This window comes from Hyperoodon ampullatus, assembly GCF_949752795.1.
Source record: "Hyperoodon ampullatus genome assembly, chromosome: 12".
Taxonomy (NCBI): domain Eukaryota; kingdom Metazoa; phylum Chordata; class Mammalia; order Artiodactyla; family Ziphiidae; genus Hyperoodon; species Hyperoodon ampullatus.
This window is the reverse complement of record NC_136925.1, coordinates 63,176,228-63,195,623: the sequence shown is the minus strand read 5'-3', so window position 1 is coordinate 63,195,623 and position 19,396 is coordinate 63,176,228. Positions and strand designations below refer to the sequence as shown.

Sequence of the window (19,396 nt, the reverse complement as noted above, 5' to 3'; positions counted from 1 at the left end):
CTCAGGTAAATAGTTCCTGAATAACATTTCAAGTGTTCTTTAGATGATTCACTTTCTAAGGGCACTTGATATATGTAATATATGTCAAGGGGGAAAAGAGGAAAGAGAAGTTAATATTTTTCAGGAGAGATAATTTATACCTTAAGACAAAAGAAAATATGCCTTTCCTTTCAGCACGATGAAGTTACAACAATATTTAATCTGTTTGAAGGCAGGGACACTGTTTGGCTCTCTTTTGGTGGAGGTTGGGATGAGATATTTCCAACTTTTGCTTCCTGAAACTGGTTAATCACCCTCTGGTGCTTTTTGTACATCGATTGTTTTTAACCCCATTTCCCACAACAGAAAACTCATTCAGGAGGTGATTTTTTTTTTTTCTTTTTTTGCGGTACGCGGACCTCTCACTGTTGTGGCCTCTCCCGTTGCAGAGCACAGGCTCCGGGCGCGCAGGCTCAGCGGCCATGGCTCACGGGCCCAGCCGCTCCGCAGCATGTGGGATCTTCCCGGACCGGGGCACGAACCCGTGTCCCCCGCATCGGCAGGCGGACTCTCAACCACTGCACCACCAGGGAAGCCCCAGGAGGTGATTTTTTTTCTTTTTTTGGTCTTACAAGCATAGTAGGTATTTTCCTATTTTGAAAGACACTTGTAAGATGTAGCAACCACTTACCATGGGCTGCTCTTCCTTCGTTAAAAAGCACCTGTTGAGTATCTTCTGACTGTGCTAATCCCCTGTGTATAGTGTAAGTTTCCCAGGGTGATTTCAAGCTATCAGGGTTTGGTGGTTCAGACTGTGTCACCCTCATCCAGATGCTCATGTGAATCCGGGTCTTGCCCTTTCTCTACAATTTATGTGAGCCCAGTGGTCCCTGGTTAGTTCAGTTCAAAAGTATTTATTTGAGGGCTTCCCCGGTGGCTCAGTGGTTGAGAGTCCGCTTGCCGATGCGGGGGACATGGGTTCGTGCCCCGGTCCATGAAGATCCCACATGCCGCGGAGCGGCTGGGCCCGTGAGCCATGGCCGCTGAGCCTGCGTGCCCGGAGCCTGTGCTCCGCAACGGGAGAGGCCGCAACAGTGAGAGGCCCGCATACCGCAAAAAAAAAAAAAAAGAAAGTATTTATTTGAGAGGCACTGGGGATACAAAGAATCTTATAAGACATGGTGCTCTGGGTCAAACAGCTCAGAGCCTAGTGATTCCTTCACTGCTTCAGCTTCAGAAAGACAGATGGGGCTGGAGGTCTGGAGGCGTTCTCTGGGCAAAGGTGGGCAGGGCTTCCTCAATGCTGAGGTTCCCTTGTTAATCATGAGCTTGAGAAACTTGAATGGCCCCAAAGGGAAGTCCCCAAAAGTGGACACATTTGACTGTTCAGCCTCTTGTAGTCTGGTGGTTTTCCTCAGGAGTGAATGAGCATAATGTCCATAACGGGAAACTCAGAAAGCCTCAGCCCCAGAAGAGAGAGGTTTGGGTAACCACGAGCCTGATTACCCTTTGTGAGTTCACTCTGAAACCCTCACCACTTTTTTACCAGTGTTCATCAGGCACTAATTTATGCATAGACTTTTCCCACAGTATAATGAAATGGAAATACCTTTTACTGTCAGGCGTATAATTAAAGCTGCAACATACTTAAGATGACGACCTTAGTATTATCTTGGAGGCCATTAAGAAAATGTCACATACCATTTCATTCCACCTACAGAAAGGTAACTCTGAGGTAATTCTTGGAACTAATGTAGCAGCCACATTTTATAAAACTCCACTAATGAAGCTGTCAAAGATTTACCCATTTCAAATTCCATTTATTTATTCTCTTTCTACTAGAAGGACGCAAGAGGAGATAGAGGACTTTTTCTTTTTGGTGTTATAACATAGATGAAGCTGGGCTAGAAGACTTTCCCAAAGGCCAAGATATAATGAGAGGAAAATAAACACTGAAAGGGAACACAAGTCTAAATGACATGATTTACAAGCTATAGCTAACCCACCATTACTTAGGAGTTCATTAAGTGGACCCCTTCTTGCTGACCCCTCACAGCTTTGTTAGGACAGAAGCCATCTTTTTGGTTGCTGTTCATTGGTTAATTTTTTTCCTTTTTTAAATTGAAGTAGAGTTGATATACACTATTACATAAGTTACAGGTGTACCATATAATGATTCACAATTTTTGAAGGTTATACTCCATTTATAGTTATAAAATATTGGCTATATTCCCTATGTTGTACAATATATCCTTGTGGCTTATCTTATACATAATAGTCTGTGCCTCTTATTCCCCTCCCCCTCTATTGCCCTTCCCCACCTCCCCACTGGGGACCCCTAGTTTGCAGAAGCCATCTTAAATACCCGTTATCCAAGGGGGGCCCCCTCAAGTCCCCTTCCATTGCCCAGTGTCCATACCCTGGTCAGGGAAGCTCAAAGGGAGCCTGGAGTTCTTGTCCCTTTCTGAGGTCTTCTGTGTTTCATCTTCTCAAAGACCAGCCTCCTACCCAGTGACTGTCGTCAGGAATGCCCACTCCCTTTAGGAGAGACCATGCATACCCTCCACAACATCACAACATAATCATGTCATTAAAATAGTACAAGCCAGTACTCTAAATGGAGGCACACATGGAAAAATAAGGCGGCTTTTAGTTCCCAAAGATACTGTAAGAGGAAGGTACCAAAACTGTAAAGGCACAAAAACCGCAGAGCTAGTTAGGGTTTTGTGGGTGATTTGGTGTGACTAATGAACATAGTGCATTTGGCAGAATTACAAAAGGCGAGGCCAGACCAGACCATGGAAAACTTTGTGTACCAAACCGAAGTTGTAATGGTATAGCACTCCCAGAAATAAAATTATGTGTGCTAATCCAACAGCTTCGTGATTTGGGATATGAAATGGATGGACTTTGAGAGGATCAGAGCTGTACTTCCAGGCCATCCATCTAGGCAAACAAAAATGCTTTTGTTACCCACGAATTGGCACATGATATCAATGTGGGTGTGACATATTTTCTCTTTGGTGTTGATTAAATGATCTTATCGATACTGGCAGGTTAGGAAAATGACTTATCTCAACTGGAACATTTATTCAGGAGTGTTTTCCAAACTGGAGACAAACAGTGCCTACAACTTTGTGAAGATGAAAACACCACAAGGAAATATTAGTTATCCGTTGTTCTTTTATAAATACTGTTTCTCCTCCTCAAAAACAAAGTGCTAATTCTATTTTTATCCCTCTTTTGCATCATCAAAAGGGCAAATATTTCTTGATAAATCCTCATCTGTTGATTTAGCTTTCACAGCACAGCAACTCTCTTACTGATGTGACTCTCATAGCTCTGCTTCATCAGGGGGTACTGTTTCTATTTTGAAAAGAGTGCTCCCAGCTGCGCCCACCTCACCCTCCATATCCAACAGCCAGCATCTCGGTGCAAGCTCAGCCTTCCTCACTGGGGCTGATGCAACTGCAGTCTCACAGGTCTCTCCATTTCTTTTCTTGCCCCCATCCCGTCTTTCTTCCTCAGTAGTGAAGTAATCCATTTGAAATACAAATAGGGCCATGGCTTCCACTGCATAAAAGGCTTCAATACTTTTCTGCTGAATTTCAATTATAACCCAGCCTCCTTCCCAGGGTTTACAAAGGCCGGGGCGGGGAGGGGGCGGGGGAGAGGGGTGCAGGGGTCTAGCCCCTTTGAACTTCTTCAGTTACGTCGTGACCCCTCTCCTCTTCCTCACATTTTCCAGCCACACTGGTCTTTTGACTGTTCCGAAGGCACGGTTTTTTTGGATGAGCTTTTTCCCATCTCAGGAGTCTCTGCCTGGAACACTGCCTTCCCCCTTCACAGCTGACTCCTAAGCCCCTATCTAAGTAGGTTCTGTGACCCACTACTGCAACCTTATTCCCTTTCATAACTGGGCCACCAAATTTGTGAGTATGTTTTTGTTTGTTTTTTGACTTGTGAATGGTGCTCTCTTTCCATTAGTCTGGGATCTCCACAAGGGCAGGAACATATGTGTTTATTCACCATTAGGTATCCACACAGTGGCAACTGTATTAGCTTCCTGGAGCTGCTGTAACAAAGTACCACAAACTGGATGGCTTAAAACAACAGAAATGTATTCTCTCACAGTTCTGGAAGGTAGAAGTATGAAACCAAGGTGTTGGCAGTGCCATGCTTCCTCTGAAGCTTCTGGAGGAGGTTCCTTCTTTGCTTTGTCCACCTTCTGGTGGTAGCCAGGCTTCTTGGCTTATAGATGCATCACTCCAACCTTCCATCTTCAAATCGTGTTCTCCCTGTGTCTTCAGAACACCATTCACTGTGTCTTCAGATGGCTTTTATCATGTTAAGGCTGCCCCTGGGATAATACTTTGATTTATTGACAAGAGGATAGATATCCAAAACTGATATATTTTCTGCCTAGGCAATCAGAAAGATAATGTTAATCCAAATGAAGAATCTGAAGGATTAAAAGCTAGGATATTCTTTCCCCCGAAACAGTGTACAAAACAGCAACATCCATTTTAAAATGTATTTCTGTTAAAGGTGTTTACTACCATGTATTTACAGTGAGCTTAACTAAGCATTTATCTTTTTCTTTTAATTCAAAAAATTGTTGCTGTGATTCTCACTTGGAATTAAAGGCTAATAAGTTTACAGTCTTCTCATTGGGTTTTTAAAATTTCTTTATAAAGATGCAATGGAACTATTTAAAAGAACATTTTTCAAGATTGTGAAAGCAGGAGTCTTTTATAACATCATTGGGAATGGAGGGTGCCATTTTTTTCTTCTTCCATTTAATTCACTTTTTTTTTCAGTGATTAATTTCTCTTAGTTTCTCTCAGTTTTAGACTCTTTGTTGTATTAGTTATGTAGTCCTGTGTAACAAACTGCCTCAAAACTTAGCAACTTAAAACAACAAATATTATGTCATGGTTTCTGAGGGTCAGGGGTCCAGTAATGGCTTAGCTGGTGGTTCTGGCTCAGGGTCTCCCACAAGAGTATAGTCAAGGGGTAGGCTGGGGCTGTAGCCATCTGAAGGCTTGACTAGAGCTGGAGGATCCACTTCTAAACTCATTAATGTGCCTCTTGGCAAGAGACTTCATTCAGTTCTTCACCAGCTGTTGGAGGCCTGTTACTTGCCACATGTTCCTCTGCAGAGGATTGTTCACAAAATGGCAGCTGACTTTTCCCAGAGTAAATAATCCAAGAGAGAGAAATCAAGATGGCAGCCACAGTATCTCTTATAACCTAATCTTGGAAATGACGTACCATCACTTCTGTCATATTCTGTTGGTCACACAGACCAACCCAGATACAGTGTGAGAGAGGAATATACAGGCTGTGAATGCCAGGAGGAGGGGATTACTGAGGGCCGTATTGTAGGCTGGCTAACAAAACTGTGGCAATGTGTATAATTTACCCCTAATGTAAACTTGCAGAGAAGGTATATATCCATTTCACAACATTTATAATGAAATATGTTTTCTTGTCAAAAAATAGAATGGCATGATGAGAAAATTGTTTAATGTTGTAATATTGTTGTCAGATTATTAATTCTTTTATTTAACCTATTATTCCTTTTATTTAAACTATTAAAATGATTTTTTTTAGCATTTCTCTACAGAGGATTTCTATAAATTAATCCTCTATGATACAGAGTTTGGTAACATTTTGATAATTGATGTAGCTTTTCTAGAGGATCATTTAAATGATTACAAAACACTAGTAAAAATTTCTGTTGAATCAGTGAACATTAATGATTGACAGCACATTCCAGAGTACTTTATTTCAGAAAAGCAAAATTGCTGTGTTTCCTCATAACAGTGTCTCCCCCAATTAAATTAAAATGAGGGGCTTCCCTGGTGGCGCAGTGGTTGAGAGTCCACCTGCTGATGCAGGGGACATGGGTTCGTGCCCCAGCCCAGGAAGATCCCCCATGCCGCGGAGTGGCTGGGCCCGTGAGCCATGGCCGCTGAGCCTGTGCGTCCGGATCCTGTGCTCTGCAACGGGAGAGGCTACAACAGTGAGAGGCCCGCATACCACAAAAAAAATAATAAAATAAAATAAAAAATTAAAATGAGCAGCCCATTTACTTTATTCCAAGTTATTTCTTTAAAAATTGGGGGGTACGTTTTAGGCATTTTGAGAATTCTGTTGTTTACTTATATTAAAGGTCACACAGACACCAATGCTGTAGAAGATAAACCTTTGTATAGATAAACATTGAGAAAATATGCCTGGATTATAATATCTAAGATAACTTGTGTTTTTTTAATTCTCCGAACACAAATTGCCACGAATCAGACTATTCTGGTTCCTTCTCAGTTAGTTCTGTGGAGCCATGTTTTGGTAATGTCTTCCATCCACGATATTATAATACACAGTCTATTTTAATTTTAGTTTTTACAAGATGCTAACCACTCTTCACATGTTAGTGTCATCTAAAAATATAGAACCACAGAATTTTAGATCTGGAAAGATCCTCGGAATTGTTTTTTTTTTTATTTTTTAAATTTTTTTATTAGTTTCTGTTTTATAACAAAGTGAATCAGTCATAAATATACATCTGTTCCCACATCCCTTCCCTCATGCATCTCCCTCCCTCCCACCCTCCCCATCCCACCCCTCCAGGCGGTCACAAAGCACTGAGCTAATCTCCCTGTGCTCTGCAGCTGCTTCCCACTATCTATCTACCTTACGTTTGGTAGTGTATATATGTCCATGCCTCTCCTTTGCTTTGTCACAGCTTACCCTTCCCCCTCCCCATATCCTCACGTCCATTCTCAAGTAGGTCTGTGTCTTTATTCCCGTTTTACCCCTAGGTTCTTCATGACATTTTTTTTTAATTCCATATATATGTGTTAGCATACGGTATTTGTCTTTCTCTTTCTGACTTACTTCACTCTGTATGACAGACTCTAGGTCTATCCACCTCATTACAAATAGCTCAGTTTTGTTTCTTTTTATGGCTGAGTAATATTCCATTGTATATATGTGCCACATCTTCTTTATCCATTCATCCGATGATGGACACTTAGGTTGTTTCCACCTCCGGGCTATTGTGAATAGAGCTGCAATGAACATTTTGGTACATGTTTCTTTTTGAATTATGGTTTTCTCAGGGTATATGCCTAGTAGTGGGATTGCTGGGTCATATGGTAGTTCTATTTGTAGTTTTTTAAGGAACCTCCATACTGTTCTCCATAGTGGCTGTACCAATTCACATTCCCACCAGCAGTGCAAGAGTGTTCCCTTTTTTCCACACCCTCTCCAGCATTTATTGTTTCTAGATTTCTTGATGATGGCCATTCTGACTGGTGTGAGATGATATCTCATTGTAGTTTTGATTTGCATTTCTCTAATGATTAATGATGTTGAGCATTCTTTCATGTGTTTGTTGGCAGTCTGTATATCTTCTTTGGAGGAATGCCTATTTAAGTCTTCTGCCCATTTTTGGATTGGGTTGTTTGTTTCTTTGCTATTGAGCTGCATGAGCTGTCTATAAATTTTGGAGATTAATCCTTTGTCAGTTGCTTCATTTACAAATATTTTCTCCCATTCTGAGGGTTGTCTTTTGGTCTTGTTTATGGTTTCCTTTGCTGTGCAAAAGCTTTGAAGTTTCATTAGGTCCCATTTGTTTATCTTTGTTTCTATTTCCATTTCTCTAGGAGGTGGGTCCAAAAGGATCTTGCTGTGATTTATGTCATAGAGTGTTCTGCCTATGTTTTCCTCTAAGAGTTTGATAGTTTCTGGCCTTACATTTAGGTCTTTAATCCATTTTGAGCTTATTTTTGTGCATGGTGTTAGGGAATGATCTAATCTCATACTTTTACATGTCCCTGTCCAGTTTTCCCAGCACCACTTATTGAAGAGGCTGTCCTTTCTCCACTGTACATTCCTGCCTCCTTTATCAAAGATACGGTGACCATATGTGCGTGGGTTTATCTCTGGGCTTTCTATCCTGTTCCATTGATCTATCTTTCTGTTTTTGTGCCAGTACCACACTGTCTTGATTACTGTAGCTTTGTAGTATAGTCTGAAGTCAGGGAGCCTGATTCCTCCAGCTCCGTTTTTCGTTCTCAAGATTGCTTTGGCTATTTGGGGTCTTTTGTTTTTCCAAACAAATTTTGAAATTTTTTGTTCTAGTTCTGTGAAAAATGCCAGTGGTAGTTTGATAGGGATTGCATTGAATCTGTAGATTGCTTTGGGTAGTAGAGTCATTTTCACAATATTTATTCTTCCAATCCAGGAGCATGGTATATCTCTCCATCTATTTGTATCATCTTTAATTTCTTTCATCAGTGTCTATAATTTTCTGCATAGAGGTCTTTTGTCTCCTTAGGTAGGTTTATTCCTAGATATTTTATTCTTTTTGTTGCAATGGTAAATGGGAGTGTTTTCTTGATTTCATTTTCAGATTTTTCATCATCAGTGTACAGGAATGCCAGAGATTTCTGTGCATTAATTTTGTATCCTGCTACTTTACCAAATTCATTGATTAGCTCTAGTAGTTTTCTGGTAGCATCTTTAGGATTCTCTATGTATAGTATCATGTCATCTGCAAACAGTGACAGCTTTACTTCTTCTTTTCCAATTTGGATTCCTTTTATTTCCTTTTCTTCTCTGATTACTGTGGCTAAAACTTCCAAAACTAGGTTGAATAAGAGTGGTGAGAGTGGGCAGCCTTGTCTTGTTCCTGATCTTAGTGGAAATGGTTTCAGTTTTTCACCATTGAGGACAACGTTGGCTGTGGTTTTGTCATATATGGCCTTTATTATGTTGAGGAAAGTTCCCTCTATGCCTACTTTCTGCAGGGTTTTTATCATAAATGGGTGTTGAATCTTGTCGAAAGCTTTCTCTGCATCTATTGAGATGATCATATGGTTTTTCTCCTTCAATTTGTTAATATGATGTATCACATTGATTGATTTGCATATATTGAAGAATCCTTGCATTCCTGGAATAAACCCCACTTGATCATGGTGTATGATCCTTTTAATGTGCTGTTGGATTCTGTTTGCTAGTATTTTGTTGAGGATTTTTGCATCTATGTTCATCAGTGATATTGGCCTGTAGTTTTCTTTCTTTGTGACATCCTTGCCTGGTTTTGGTATCAAGGTGATGGTGGCCTCGTAGAATGAGTTTGGGAGTGTTCCTTCCTCTGAAATTGTTTGGAAGAGTTTGAGAAGGATGGGTGTTAGCTCTTCTCTAAATGTTTGATAGAATTCACCTGTGAAGCCATCTGGTCCTGGGCTTTTGTTTGTTGGAAGATTTTTAATCACAGTTTCAATTTCAGTGCTTGTGATTGGTCTATTCATATTTTCTATTTCTTCCTGATTCAGTCTTGGCAGGTTGTGCATTTCTAAGAATTTGTCCATTTCTTCCAGGTTGTCCATTTTATTGGCATAGAGTTTCTTGTAGTAATCTCTCATGATTTTTTGTATTTCTGCAGTGTCAGTTGTTACTTCTCTTTTTTCATTTCTAATTCTATTGATTTGATTCTTCTCCCTTTTTTTCTTGATGAGTCTGGCTAATGGTTTGTCAATTTTGTTTATCTTCTCAAAGAACCAGCTTTTAGTTTTATTGATCTTTCTATCGTTTCCTTCATTTCTTTTTCATTTATTTCTGATCTGATCTTTATGATTTCTTTCCTTCTGCTAACTTTGGGGGCTTTTTGTTCTTCTTTCTCTAATTGCTTTAGGTGCAGGGTCAGGTTGTTTACTCGAGATGTTTCCTGTTTCTTAAGGTGGGATTGTATTGCTATAAACTTCCCCCTTAGAACTGCTTTTGCTGCATCCCATAGGGTTTGCGTCATCGTTTCTCCACTGTCATTTGTTTCTAGGTATTTTTTTATTTCCTCTTTGATTTCTTCAGAGATCACTTCGTTATTGAGTAGTGTATTGTTTAGCCTCCATGTGTTTGTATTTTTTACAGATCTTTTCCTGTAATTGATGTCTAGTCTCATAGTATTGTGGTCGGAAAAGATACTTGATACAATTTCAATTTTCTTAAATTTACCAAGGCTCAATTTGTGACCCAAGATATGATCTATCCTGGAGAATGTTCCATGAGCACTTGAGAAAAATGTGTATTCTGTTGTTTTTGGATGGAATGTCCTATAAATATCAGTTAAGCCCATCTTGTTTAATGAATCATTTAAAGCTTGTGTTTCCTTATTTATTTTCATTTTGGATGATCTGTCCATTGGTGAAAGTGGGGTGTTAAAGTCCCCTACTATGAGTGTGTTACTGTCGATTTCCCCTTTTATGGCTGTTAGTATTTGCCTTATGTATTGAGGTGCTCCTATGTTGGGTGCATAAATATTTACAATTGTTATATCTTCTTCTTGGATCGATCCCTTTATCATTATGTAGTGTCCTTCTTTGTCTCTTCTAATAGTCTTTATTTTAAAGTCTATTTTGTCTGATATAAGAATTGCTACTCCAGCTTTCTTTTGATTTCCATTTGCATGGAATATCTTTTTCCATCCCCTTACTTTCAATCTGTATGTGTCTCTAGGTCTGAAGTGGGCCTCTTGTAGACAGCATATATATGGGTCTTGTTTTTGTATCCATTCAGCCAATCTGTGTCTTTTGGTGGGAGCATTTAGTCCATTTACATTTAAGGTAATTATTGATATGTATGTTCCTATTTCCATTTCCTTAATTGCTTTGGGTTCGTTATCGTAGGTCTTTTCCTTCTGTTGTGTTTCTCGTCTAGAGAAGTTCCTTTAGCATTTGTTGTAAAGCTGGTTTGGTGGTGCTGAACTCTCTCAGCTTTTGCTTGTCTGTAAAGGTTTTAATTTCTCCATCAAATCTGAATGAGATCCTTCCTGGGTAGAGTAATCTTGGTTGCAGGTTTCTCTCCTTCATCACTTTAATTATGTCCTGCCACTCCCTTCTGGCTTGTAGAGTTTCTGCTGAGAGATCAGCTGTTAACCTGATGGGGATTCCCTTGTGTGTTATTTGTTTTCTTTTCCCTTGCTGCTTTTAATATGATTTCTTTGTGTTTAATTTTTGACACTTTGATTAATATGTGTCTTGGCGTATTTCTCCTTGGATTTATTCTGTATGGGACTCTCTGTGCCTCCTGGACTTGATTAACTATTTCCTTTCCCATATTAGGGAAGTTTTCAACTATAATCTCTTCAAATATTTTCTCAGTCCCTTTCTTTTTCTCTTCTTCTTCTGGAACCCCTATAATTCGAATGTTGGTGTGTTTCGTGTTGTCCCAGAGGTCTCTGAGACTGTCCTCTGTTCTTTTCATTCTTTTTTCTTTATTTTGCTCTGCAGCAGTTATTTCCACTGTTTTATCTTCCACCTCACTTATCCGTTCTTCTGCCTCAGTTATTCTGCTAGTGATCCCATCTAGAGTATTTTTCATTTCATTTATTGTGTTTTTAATGGATGCTTGATTCATCCTTAGTTCTTCTAGGTCCTTGTTAACTGTTTCTTGCATTTTGTCTATTCTATTTCCAAGATTTTGGATCTTGGAAATAGAATCTTGGATCATCTTTACTATCATTATTCTGAATTCTTTTTCAGGTAGACTGCCTATTACCTCTTCATTTGTTAGGTCTGGTAGGTTTTTATCTTGCTCCTTCACCTGCTGTGTGTTTTTCTGTCTTCTCATTTTGCTTATGTTACTGTGTTTGGAGTCTCCTTTTTGCAGGCTGCAGATTCGTAGTTCCCGTTGTTTTTGGTGTCTGTCCCCAGTGGCTAAGGTTGTTTCAGTAGGTTGTGTAGGCTTCCTGGTGGGGGGGACTAGTGCCTGTGTTCTGGTGGTTGAAGCTCGATCTTGTCTTTCTGGTGGACAGGTCCATGTCTGGTGGTGTGTTTTGGGGTGCCTGTGGCCTTATTATGTTTTTAGGTAGCCTCTCTGCTAATGGGTGGGGTTGTGTTCCTGCCTTGCTAGTTGCTTGGCATAGGGTGACCAGCACTGTAGCTTGCTGGTCGTTGACTGAAGCTGGGTGCTGGTGTTGAGATGGAGATCTCTGGGAGATTTTCGCCGCTTGATATTATGTGGAGCTGGGAGGTCTCTTGTGGACCCGTGTCCTGAAGTTGGCTCTCCCACTTCAGAGGCACAGCACTGACTCCTGGCTGCAGCACCAAGAGCCTTTCATCTACCCGGCTCAGAATAAAAGGGAGAAAAAGTAGAAAGAAAGAATTAGTAGAAGAAAGAAAGAGAGAAAGAAAGAAAGGAAGAAGGAAAGAAAGGAAGGAAGAAAGAAAGAAAGGAGGGAGGGAGGGAGGACGGAAAGAAAGAAAGAAAGGAGGGAGGGAGGGAGGAAGGACGGAAAGAAAGAAAGAAAGGAGGGAAGGAGGGAGGAAGGAAAGAAAAAGAGTGAATGGAAGAAGGGAGGGAGGGAGGGAGGAAGGAAAGAAAGAAAGAAAGAGTGAAAGGAAGAAGGGTGGGAGGGAGGGAGGAGGAAGGAAAGAAAGACAGACAGGAGGGAGGGAGGGAGGTAGGAAGGAAAGAAAAAGAAAGAGTGAAAGGAAGAAGTGAGGGAGGGAGGAAGGAAAGGAGGGGCGGAGGGAGGGAGGGAGGGAGGAAGGGAAGGTAGGAAATAAAGAAAGAGCAGGTAAAGTAAAATAGAATAAAGTATAAAATATAGTAGCGTTATTAAAATTAAAAAGTAATTATTGAAAAAAAAACGGACAGATAGAACCCTGGGACATATGGTGGAAGCAAAGCTATACAGAGAAAATCTCACACAGAAGCATACACATACACATTCACAAAAAGAGAGCAGGGGGAAAAATCGAAAATCTTGCTCTCAAAGTCCACCTCCTCAATTTGGGATAATTCGTTGTAAAAAGAGGAAAAGGGGGAAAAGTCTTAAATCTTGTCCTCAAAGTCCACCTCCTCAATTTGGGATGATTCGCTGTCCATTCATGCATTCCACAGACGCAGGGCACATCAAGTGGACCGTGGAGCTTTAATCCGCTGCCTCCGAGGCTGCACAGAGAGATTTCCCTGTCTCTTTTCTGCTCTCACAGCTCCCGGGTCTCAGCCTTGGACCGGGCCCCGTCTCTGCACGCAGGTCGCCGGAGGGCGTCCGTTCTTCGCTCAGACAGGACAGGTTTAAAGGAGCCGCTGATTCGGGGGCTCTGGCTCACTCAGGCAGAGGGGAGGGAGGGGCGCGCAGTGTGGGGCGGGCCTGCGGCGGCAGAGGCCAGCGTGACGTTGCACCAGCCCGAGGCGCTCCGTGCGCTTTCCCGGGAAAGCCGTCCCCGGGTCCCGGGACCCCGGCAGTGGCGGGGTGCACAGGCTCCCCGGAAGGCGGGGTGGACAGTGACCTGCGCTCGCACACAGGCCTTGTGGCGGTGGCAGCAGCAGCCCCAGCGTCCCACGCCCGTCTCCGGGGTCCGCGCCTTTAGCCGCGGCTCGCGCCCGTCTCTGGTGCTTCTTTAAGCAGCTCTCTTAATGCCCTCTCCTCGCGCACCAGGAAACAAAAGGGAAGAAAAAGTCTCTTGCCTCTTCGGCAGCTCCAGACTTTTTCCCCGGACTCCCTCCGGGCTAGCCGTGGTGCACTAACCCCTTCAGGCTCTCTTCCTGCCGCCAGCCCCAGTCCTCTCCCTGCGCTCCGACTGAAACCCGATACCCGAGCCTCGGCTCCCAGCCCCGCCCGCCCCGGCGGCGAGCAGACAAGCCTCTCGGGCTGGTGTGTGCCTGAGGGCACCGATCCTCTGTGCCGGAATCTCTTCGCTTTGCCCTCCGCACCCCTGTTGCTGCGCTCTCCTCCGCTACTCCGAAGCTTTCCCCCTCCGCCACCTGCAGTCTCCGCCCGCGAAGGGGCTTCTAGTGTGTGGAAACCTTTCCTCCTTCACGGCTCCCTCCCACTGGTGCAGGTCCCGTCCCTATCCTTTTGTCTCTGTTTATTCTTTTTTCTTTTGTCCTACCCAGGTATGTGGGGAGTTTCTTGCCTTTTGGGGCGTCTGAGGTCTTCTGTCAGCGTTCAGTAGGTGTTCTGTAGGAGTTGTTCCACGTGTAGATGAATTTCTGATGTATCTGTGGGGAGGAAGGTGATCTCCGCGTCTTACTCTTCCGCCATCTTCCTCCGGGGGGCCCTCGGAATTGTTTACGTTGACAGTGTTCCCCACTTTTGAAGGATTGGGGAATACTATATTTCATGGTGCTGCTTCTCCAGGTTCTCTGTTTTGTCTTAAAAATATGATTAAAAGTTAGAACCTAGTGATAGCACAGAGCAGTATTAAATCTTTAATAATTATTCATTATATATAAGCTCCAGAAAAAGCCAATACCAGTTGATATGCAGTGGTTCCAAAGAGTTAGAAGAATAGAAATCAAAGACAGACACTGGGCAGGTGGCATCCTTTAGAGATCCTTTCTACTGCTCCTACACACATACACACACAGTGACCAGTTGACAGAGCTTCTCTTTGAGTGTTTAACTTCCCTCTCTAAAATAAAACTGAGGATTTCCCTGGTGGCGCAGTGGTTAAGAATCCGCCTGCCAATGCAGGGGACATGGGTTTGATCCCTGGTCCTGGAAGATCCCACATGCTGCAGAGCAGCTAAGCCCATGCGCCCCAACTACTGAGCCTGCGCTCTAGAGCCCGCGAGCCAGAACTACTGAGCCCGCGTCCCACCACTGCTGAAGCCCGTGTGCCTAGAGCCCGTGCTCCTCAACAAGAGAAGCCACTGCAATGAGAAGCCGCAACGAAGAGTAGTCCCCGCTCGCCACAACTAGAGAGAAAAGCCCATGCGCAGCAACAAAGACCCAATGCAGCCAATAAATAAATAAATAAATTTATTAAATAAAATAAAACTGAGGTATTAAAAAAATGAGCAAGGTTAAAAGTAGGAGTCATTACAAATATAGCACATGCTTGCACACATGCACGAACACAAACTCAACCACTTATAGTTTGGTCACCCTGCCACATGTTAAAGAGCTTATTCTGGCTTAGAATCAGGGTCATGTTACATTATAAAGTTTAATTCTAAAGGAAAGAATTTTTTCTTTCTTTTCATTTGGCTTGTGGGATTACAATACATTGTATAGAGCTAATCTTAGCCAAGGATTACCACAATCATAAAGCTAATTCCTTTCTCTGACATTAGTCTCAGTTGATTTATACAAGAATTATTGAATGTTAGCCAAAATTGGACCAGCCTTCAGTGACTTAGCTAAATTTTATTTCCTGTTTGATTAGAAATATCAAAATTTGATATTTTCCAAATTCATTGACTAGAATATGCATATTTATGATAAGTTCTTCATAATATCTGATTGTTTATTTCTCAGGACTTTGGGATCTCTCCAATAGTTTAAATTAATATTTTGATTCTTTCATATTACCACTGGATTTTTTCATTTATTGTATTTAAAGGATTGTTTTTGTTTTCTTTTATAAGAAACTATTCTTCACTTTTCTTTTTTCCTTTTCTAATTTTTTGGTAGTTTCTCCATTTTTTATCATTCCTTTACAGAGGATTTCTATAAATTAATTCTCTAGGATACACTCCTTCTTAGAACACAGTTAGGTGAACATATCAGTGTTTTTTTTGTTTGTTTTTTGTTTGTTTTTGCGGTACGCGGGCCTCTCACTGTTGTGGCCTCTCCCGTTGCGGAGCACAGGCTCCAGACACGCAGGCTCAGCGGCCATGGCTCACAGGCCCAGCCGCTCTGCGGCATGTGGGATCTTCCCAGACCGGGGCACAAACCCGTGTCCCCTGCATTGGCAGGCGGACTCCCAACCACTGTGCCACCAAGAAAGCCCACATATCAGTGTTTAATTAAATAAATTGTCTTCTTTCATTAGTTCTTATTATAATTATTTCTTTATTATATACTTTAGTAAAGCTAACCCCAGCTCCAGTCTCCAATCCCTGGCCTTTCAGTGACATCTATCCTAAATTTTATTTCTATATCTAATAAAGGGATTGTTTCAGTTATCTTCTGGTGCATAACAAACTACCCCAACATTTAGTGGATTAAAAGAATCATTTTATAATTTCTCATAATTCTGAGGATTTATCTAGGGCTCTGGATGGTTCTTCAGCCGGTCTCTTTCAGAGCCTCTCATGAAGCTTCAGTCTATGGCACATGGGGCTGGAATGTCCACAGTGGCTTCATTCTGGCCCCTTGGTTGGAAGACTGGGCTCAGCTGGGACACTGGGACAGCCAAACCTCTCCCTCTTCACATGGTCTCTTGACATGGTTTCTCCAGCATAGTAGCCCACTTTTTACATGGCAGCTCAGGGCTTTCAAAAGGACAAAAGTGGAAGCTCGTAGGCCTTGTTAAGGCTCAGTCCCAGTATCAATTTTGTTGGTTAAAGAGGGCCATGAGGTAAGCCCATGTTCAGTTTGGAAGGAAATACACAGAGCATGAGTACTGTAAGGTGTGGCTCATTGGGGGCCATATCTGGAGACCAGCTACCACATGTTAGGTCTTCCTTTCTCTCTATTAAGACCTCAATTCCTCTCTACTCCTTTTTCAGTTCCCTGTGTCTCTGGTGGTCTGCCTAAACCTACAAATATCACCTTCTTATCTATAAACATGAAGAATATCCTACAGTGGAACCCACCACAGGGCCTACAAGGAGTGGAAGTTACTTATTCTGTGCAGTATTTCATGTAAGTTGGTTCTTTTCGTTTTGGCTAATTTATAAGCACAAGACTCAGACTCCTATTAATTGTGCAAAGATAAACCATCTATTGTATGAAATGAGTGAGGAAAAAGAAAGGTTTTACATATTTCATGTTAAATTATCTCATTGTGTTTTGTTAGATTAAATTAGACAACAGTTTCTTCATGGAAACAGAGTATTGAGTACTTAGGCAAGAAGAAGTTATTTAAATGGAGAAAAGAAGTCTGTCAAAATGTTATTCTGTGGCTGAGCAAACAAGGAAATCCATCACCTCTGAAACATCTATACTTATTAGAATTATAGGACATTTTTAAGTGAAACTGAGTGCAGAATTCTGTACAACTCCCAGTTTTTATTAAAGATAATAGTGAATGGACATTTTCACTTTTCACCTCTCGCTCAACACTCATTGCAATCAAGAAGGAATGCAAAATGGTAAGTGGGTGTGATAGATCCTCACTCCTATACCCACTCACCTAATATTTAATAAAGACCTGGCTCCATTCAAAGAGTAATTGTCCCAAAGAATCCAGCACACCTATCCCTAATTACTGAAAGGGAGAAAGACAAAAAAAACACAAGTCAAACATTCCTAAAAGCTTTCTCATGGAAATTAAAGAAAAATTCAAACAAATAATGGTTCATAGTTTGAATCCATAAACAACATGTTCTCTAATGGTAAACCTCAAAGAAGAGATAACAGTCAAAGAAGAGATTCTAAGACAAGAAGAAGAACTTTTTTAAAAAGCACGGTGGCAGAACTTAGGAAGAAGATGGAAAATAAAAATGTTATATAGAGATGAAAAACCTATTATAGCTAACAGGTAGTAATAATTGAACAGGTAATAATGACTATCTGGAACTGCATATCGTAAATGCATGCTCTGTCTAGGAAAATTTAATAAAAATAATAGGAAGACATATCCTGGTAAAGTTATTTAACTTTGAAGAAAATGAAATGATTTATGACCATCACAGCAAAAGCAATGATTTCTATCTGGCAACACTCAGTTCATGACAGTGATATATCTTCTGAGGGAAAAATAAGTGTGACCTAAGACTCTTACCAAGTTCAGCAAATGTATTTTCTGTATTTTCAAGCAGGTTGAACTTGGGCTGTCACTCTCCTGAGACCTTCTTGAAGGCTGTGGGGGGGAGGAAACACTAACTAAAGATGATATCCAACTGACAGAGGGATAAAGATGATCCTAAATGAACTTAGTAATGACAAGATTTTGGCAAAAAGGGAGCAGGCATTGAAACTATCTAAATGTAGAACTAAGACTAGTGATGGGAAATATGGTTACAGAACTTTCTTGTAAATGTTTGAATTTTATCAATAATATAACAAATCAGAAGGTGGGGAAAAACTGTATATGTACTGACTTCCGTAGCATGAAGCCATTATATGTGATCCAAAATGAAAATATGTCATCATTTTAATAACTAACTCTCAGTATCTTTCATACACAATTTTCTTAATTTAAAAGATCTTTTTACAGACTACTATCTTGTGTGGTGATGAAACATTTGAACTGCAGTGATTCATTTCATTTTAATTTCTTTTTCTTTAAAGTTTGAATCAAGTTAAATTTACTACTTTTATTAAAATCATAAGTATGGCATAACCTAGCTTTTGTCTATGTATTCAGCTATTGAATCATTCCTCTGGGTACATATAAGCATAATGAGATGTGCAGAATCAGGTGTACCAAATGTTTCAGGGTAATGGCCTTCAGCATAATTATTTCTCTCTCGGTTATACTTTTCTGATTGCGTGAGTTTAAAAACTGTACCATATTTACAAAAAAGAATAGCATCATTTTTGTCTTTGAAAAGAAAATTCTGAGGCGATATGGGGATATATGTGTATGTATAGCTGATTGACTTTTTTATACTGCAGAAACTAACACACCATTGTAAAGCAATTATACTCCAATAAATATGTTAAAAAAAAAAGAAAAGAAAAGAAAATTCTGACCATTAAAGGCAGTGAAAGACTTTGGCTGCTACTCACAATGACCTCATTTATCTAGAACTTCATTCTCATTGCCAAAGAATTTCTCAGGAACCAGTATTTTAGGGAAGAGGCATCACTCTGCCAGGAGAAACGGCTCATGAGTGTGTCCTTGTCTCCTTTTTCATTAGGTGGAGCAAGGAGCTTGTTCTGTTCTTTATGTGTTTATGTGATTCAGAAAAGGATTTTTAAAAAGAGAGAGAGTAATCACTGCTCTGTGAGAGTAGATAATTTAGATTACATAAATTTCAAAAAAGAATATTTGAAAAGAAACTTGCCATGGTGGAGTTCTTACATGCCTGTGAATGTGGACAATGGGCAGGAATACAGGGCAGCTTGTGTCACTGACAGGGCTCCAGGCTCAGCTCCAAAGACAAACAGTCCTGGGGTCATAGCCAGACTGTGAACCTAAATGGGTAGCCTTGGGCAGGTTACATATTATACTTTTTTACTTTTGAGTGAAGTTTGTTTCCAAGCAAAAAATGAAATTTTAACAAAAGTTTAAATTATATCTACCCAAAGAATTTAACACTGAAAATAGAGTGTAGCATTAAAAGCACAAGCTTTAGCATCAGGGAAAAGTGGTTCAAATCCCAGATATGCTTGTTACTAGTCAGACTACCTTGAGCAGCTCCCTTAATATCATTGAGCCTCAATTTCCTCATCTGTAAAATGGGATGAAAATAACGGTACCTACCTCCTAAGGTTATTATGATAATTAAATGAGATAAAGCTTTCAAATCCTAAGCACCAGTCCAAATGCATAATAGGCACTTG

General features: G+C 40.9%; 1 protein-coding gene across 1 annotated transcript in view; it reads left to right on the top strand.

The window, feature by feature from the left end:
- Positions 1–19,396, top strand: part of IL20RA (interleukin 20 receptor subunit alpha) — a 43,937-nt gene that overhangs the window by 12,180 nt on the left and 12,361 nt on the right. The window contains exon 2 of the mRNA XM_079716240.1: positions 16,453–16,588. Within this exon, the coding sequence (XP_079572366.1) occupies positions 16,453–16,588 (136 nt within the window). The remainder of the gene's footprint in view (positions 1–16,452; positions 16,589–19,396) is intronic.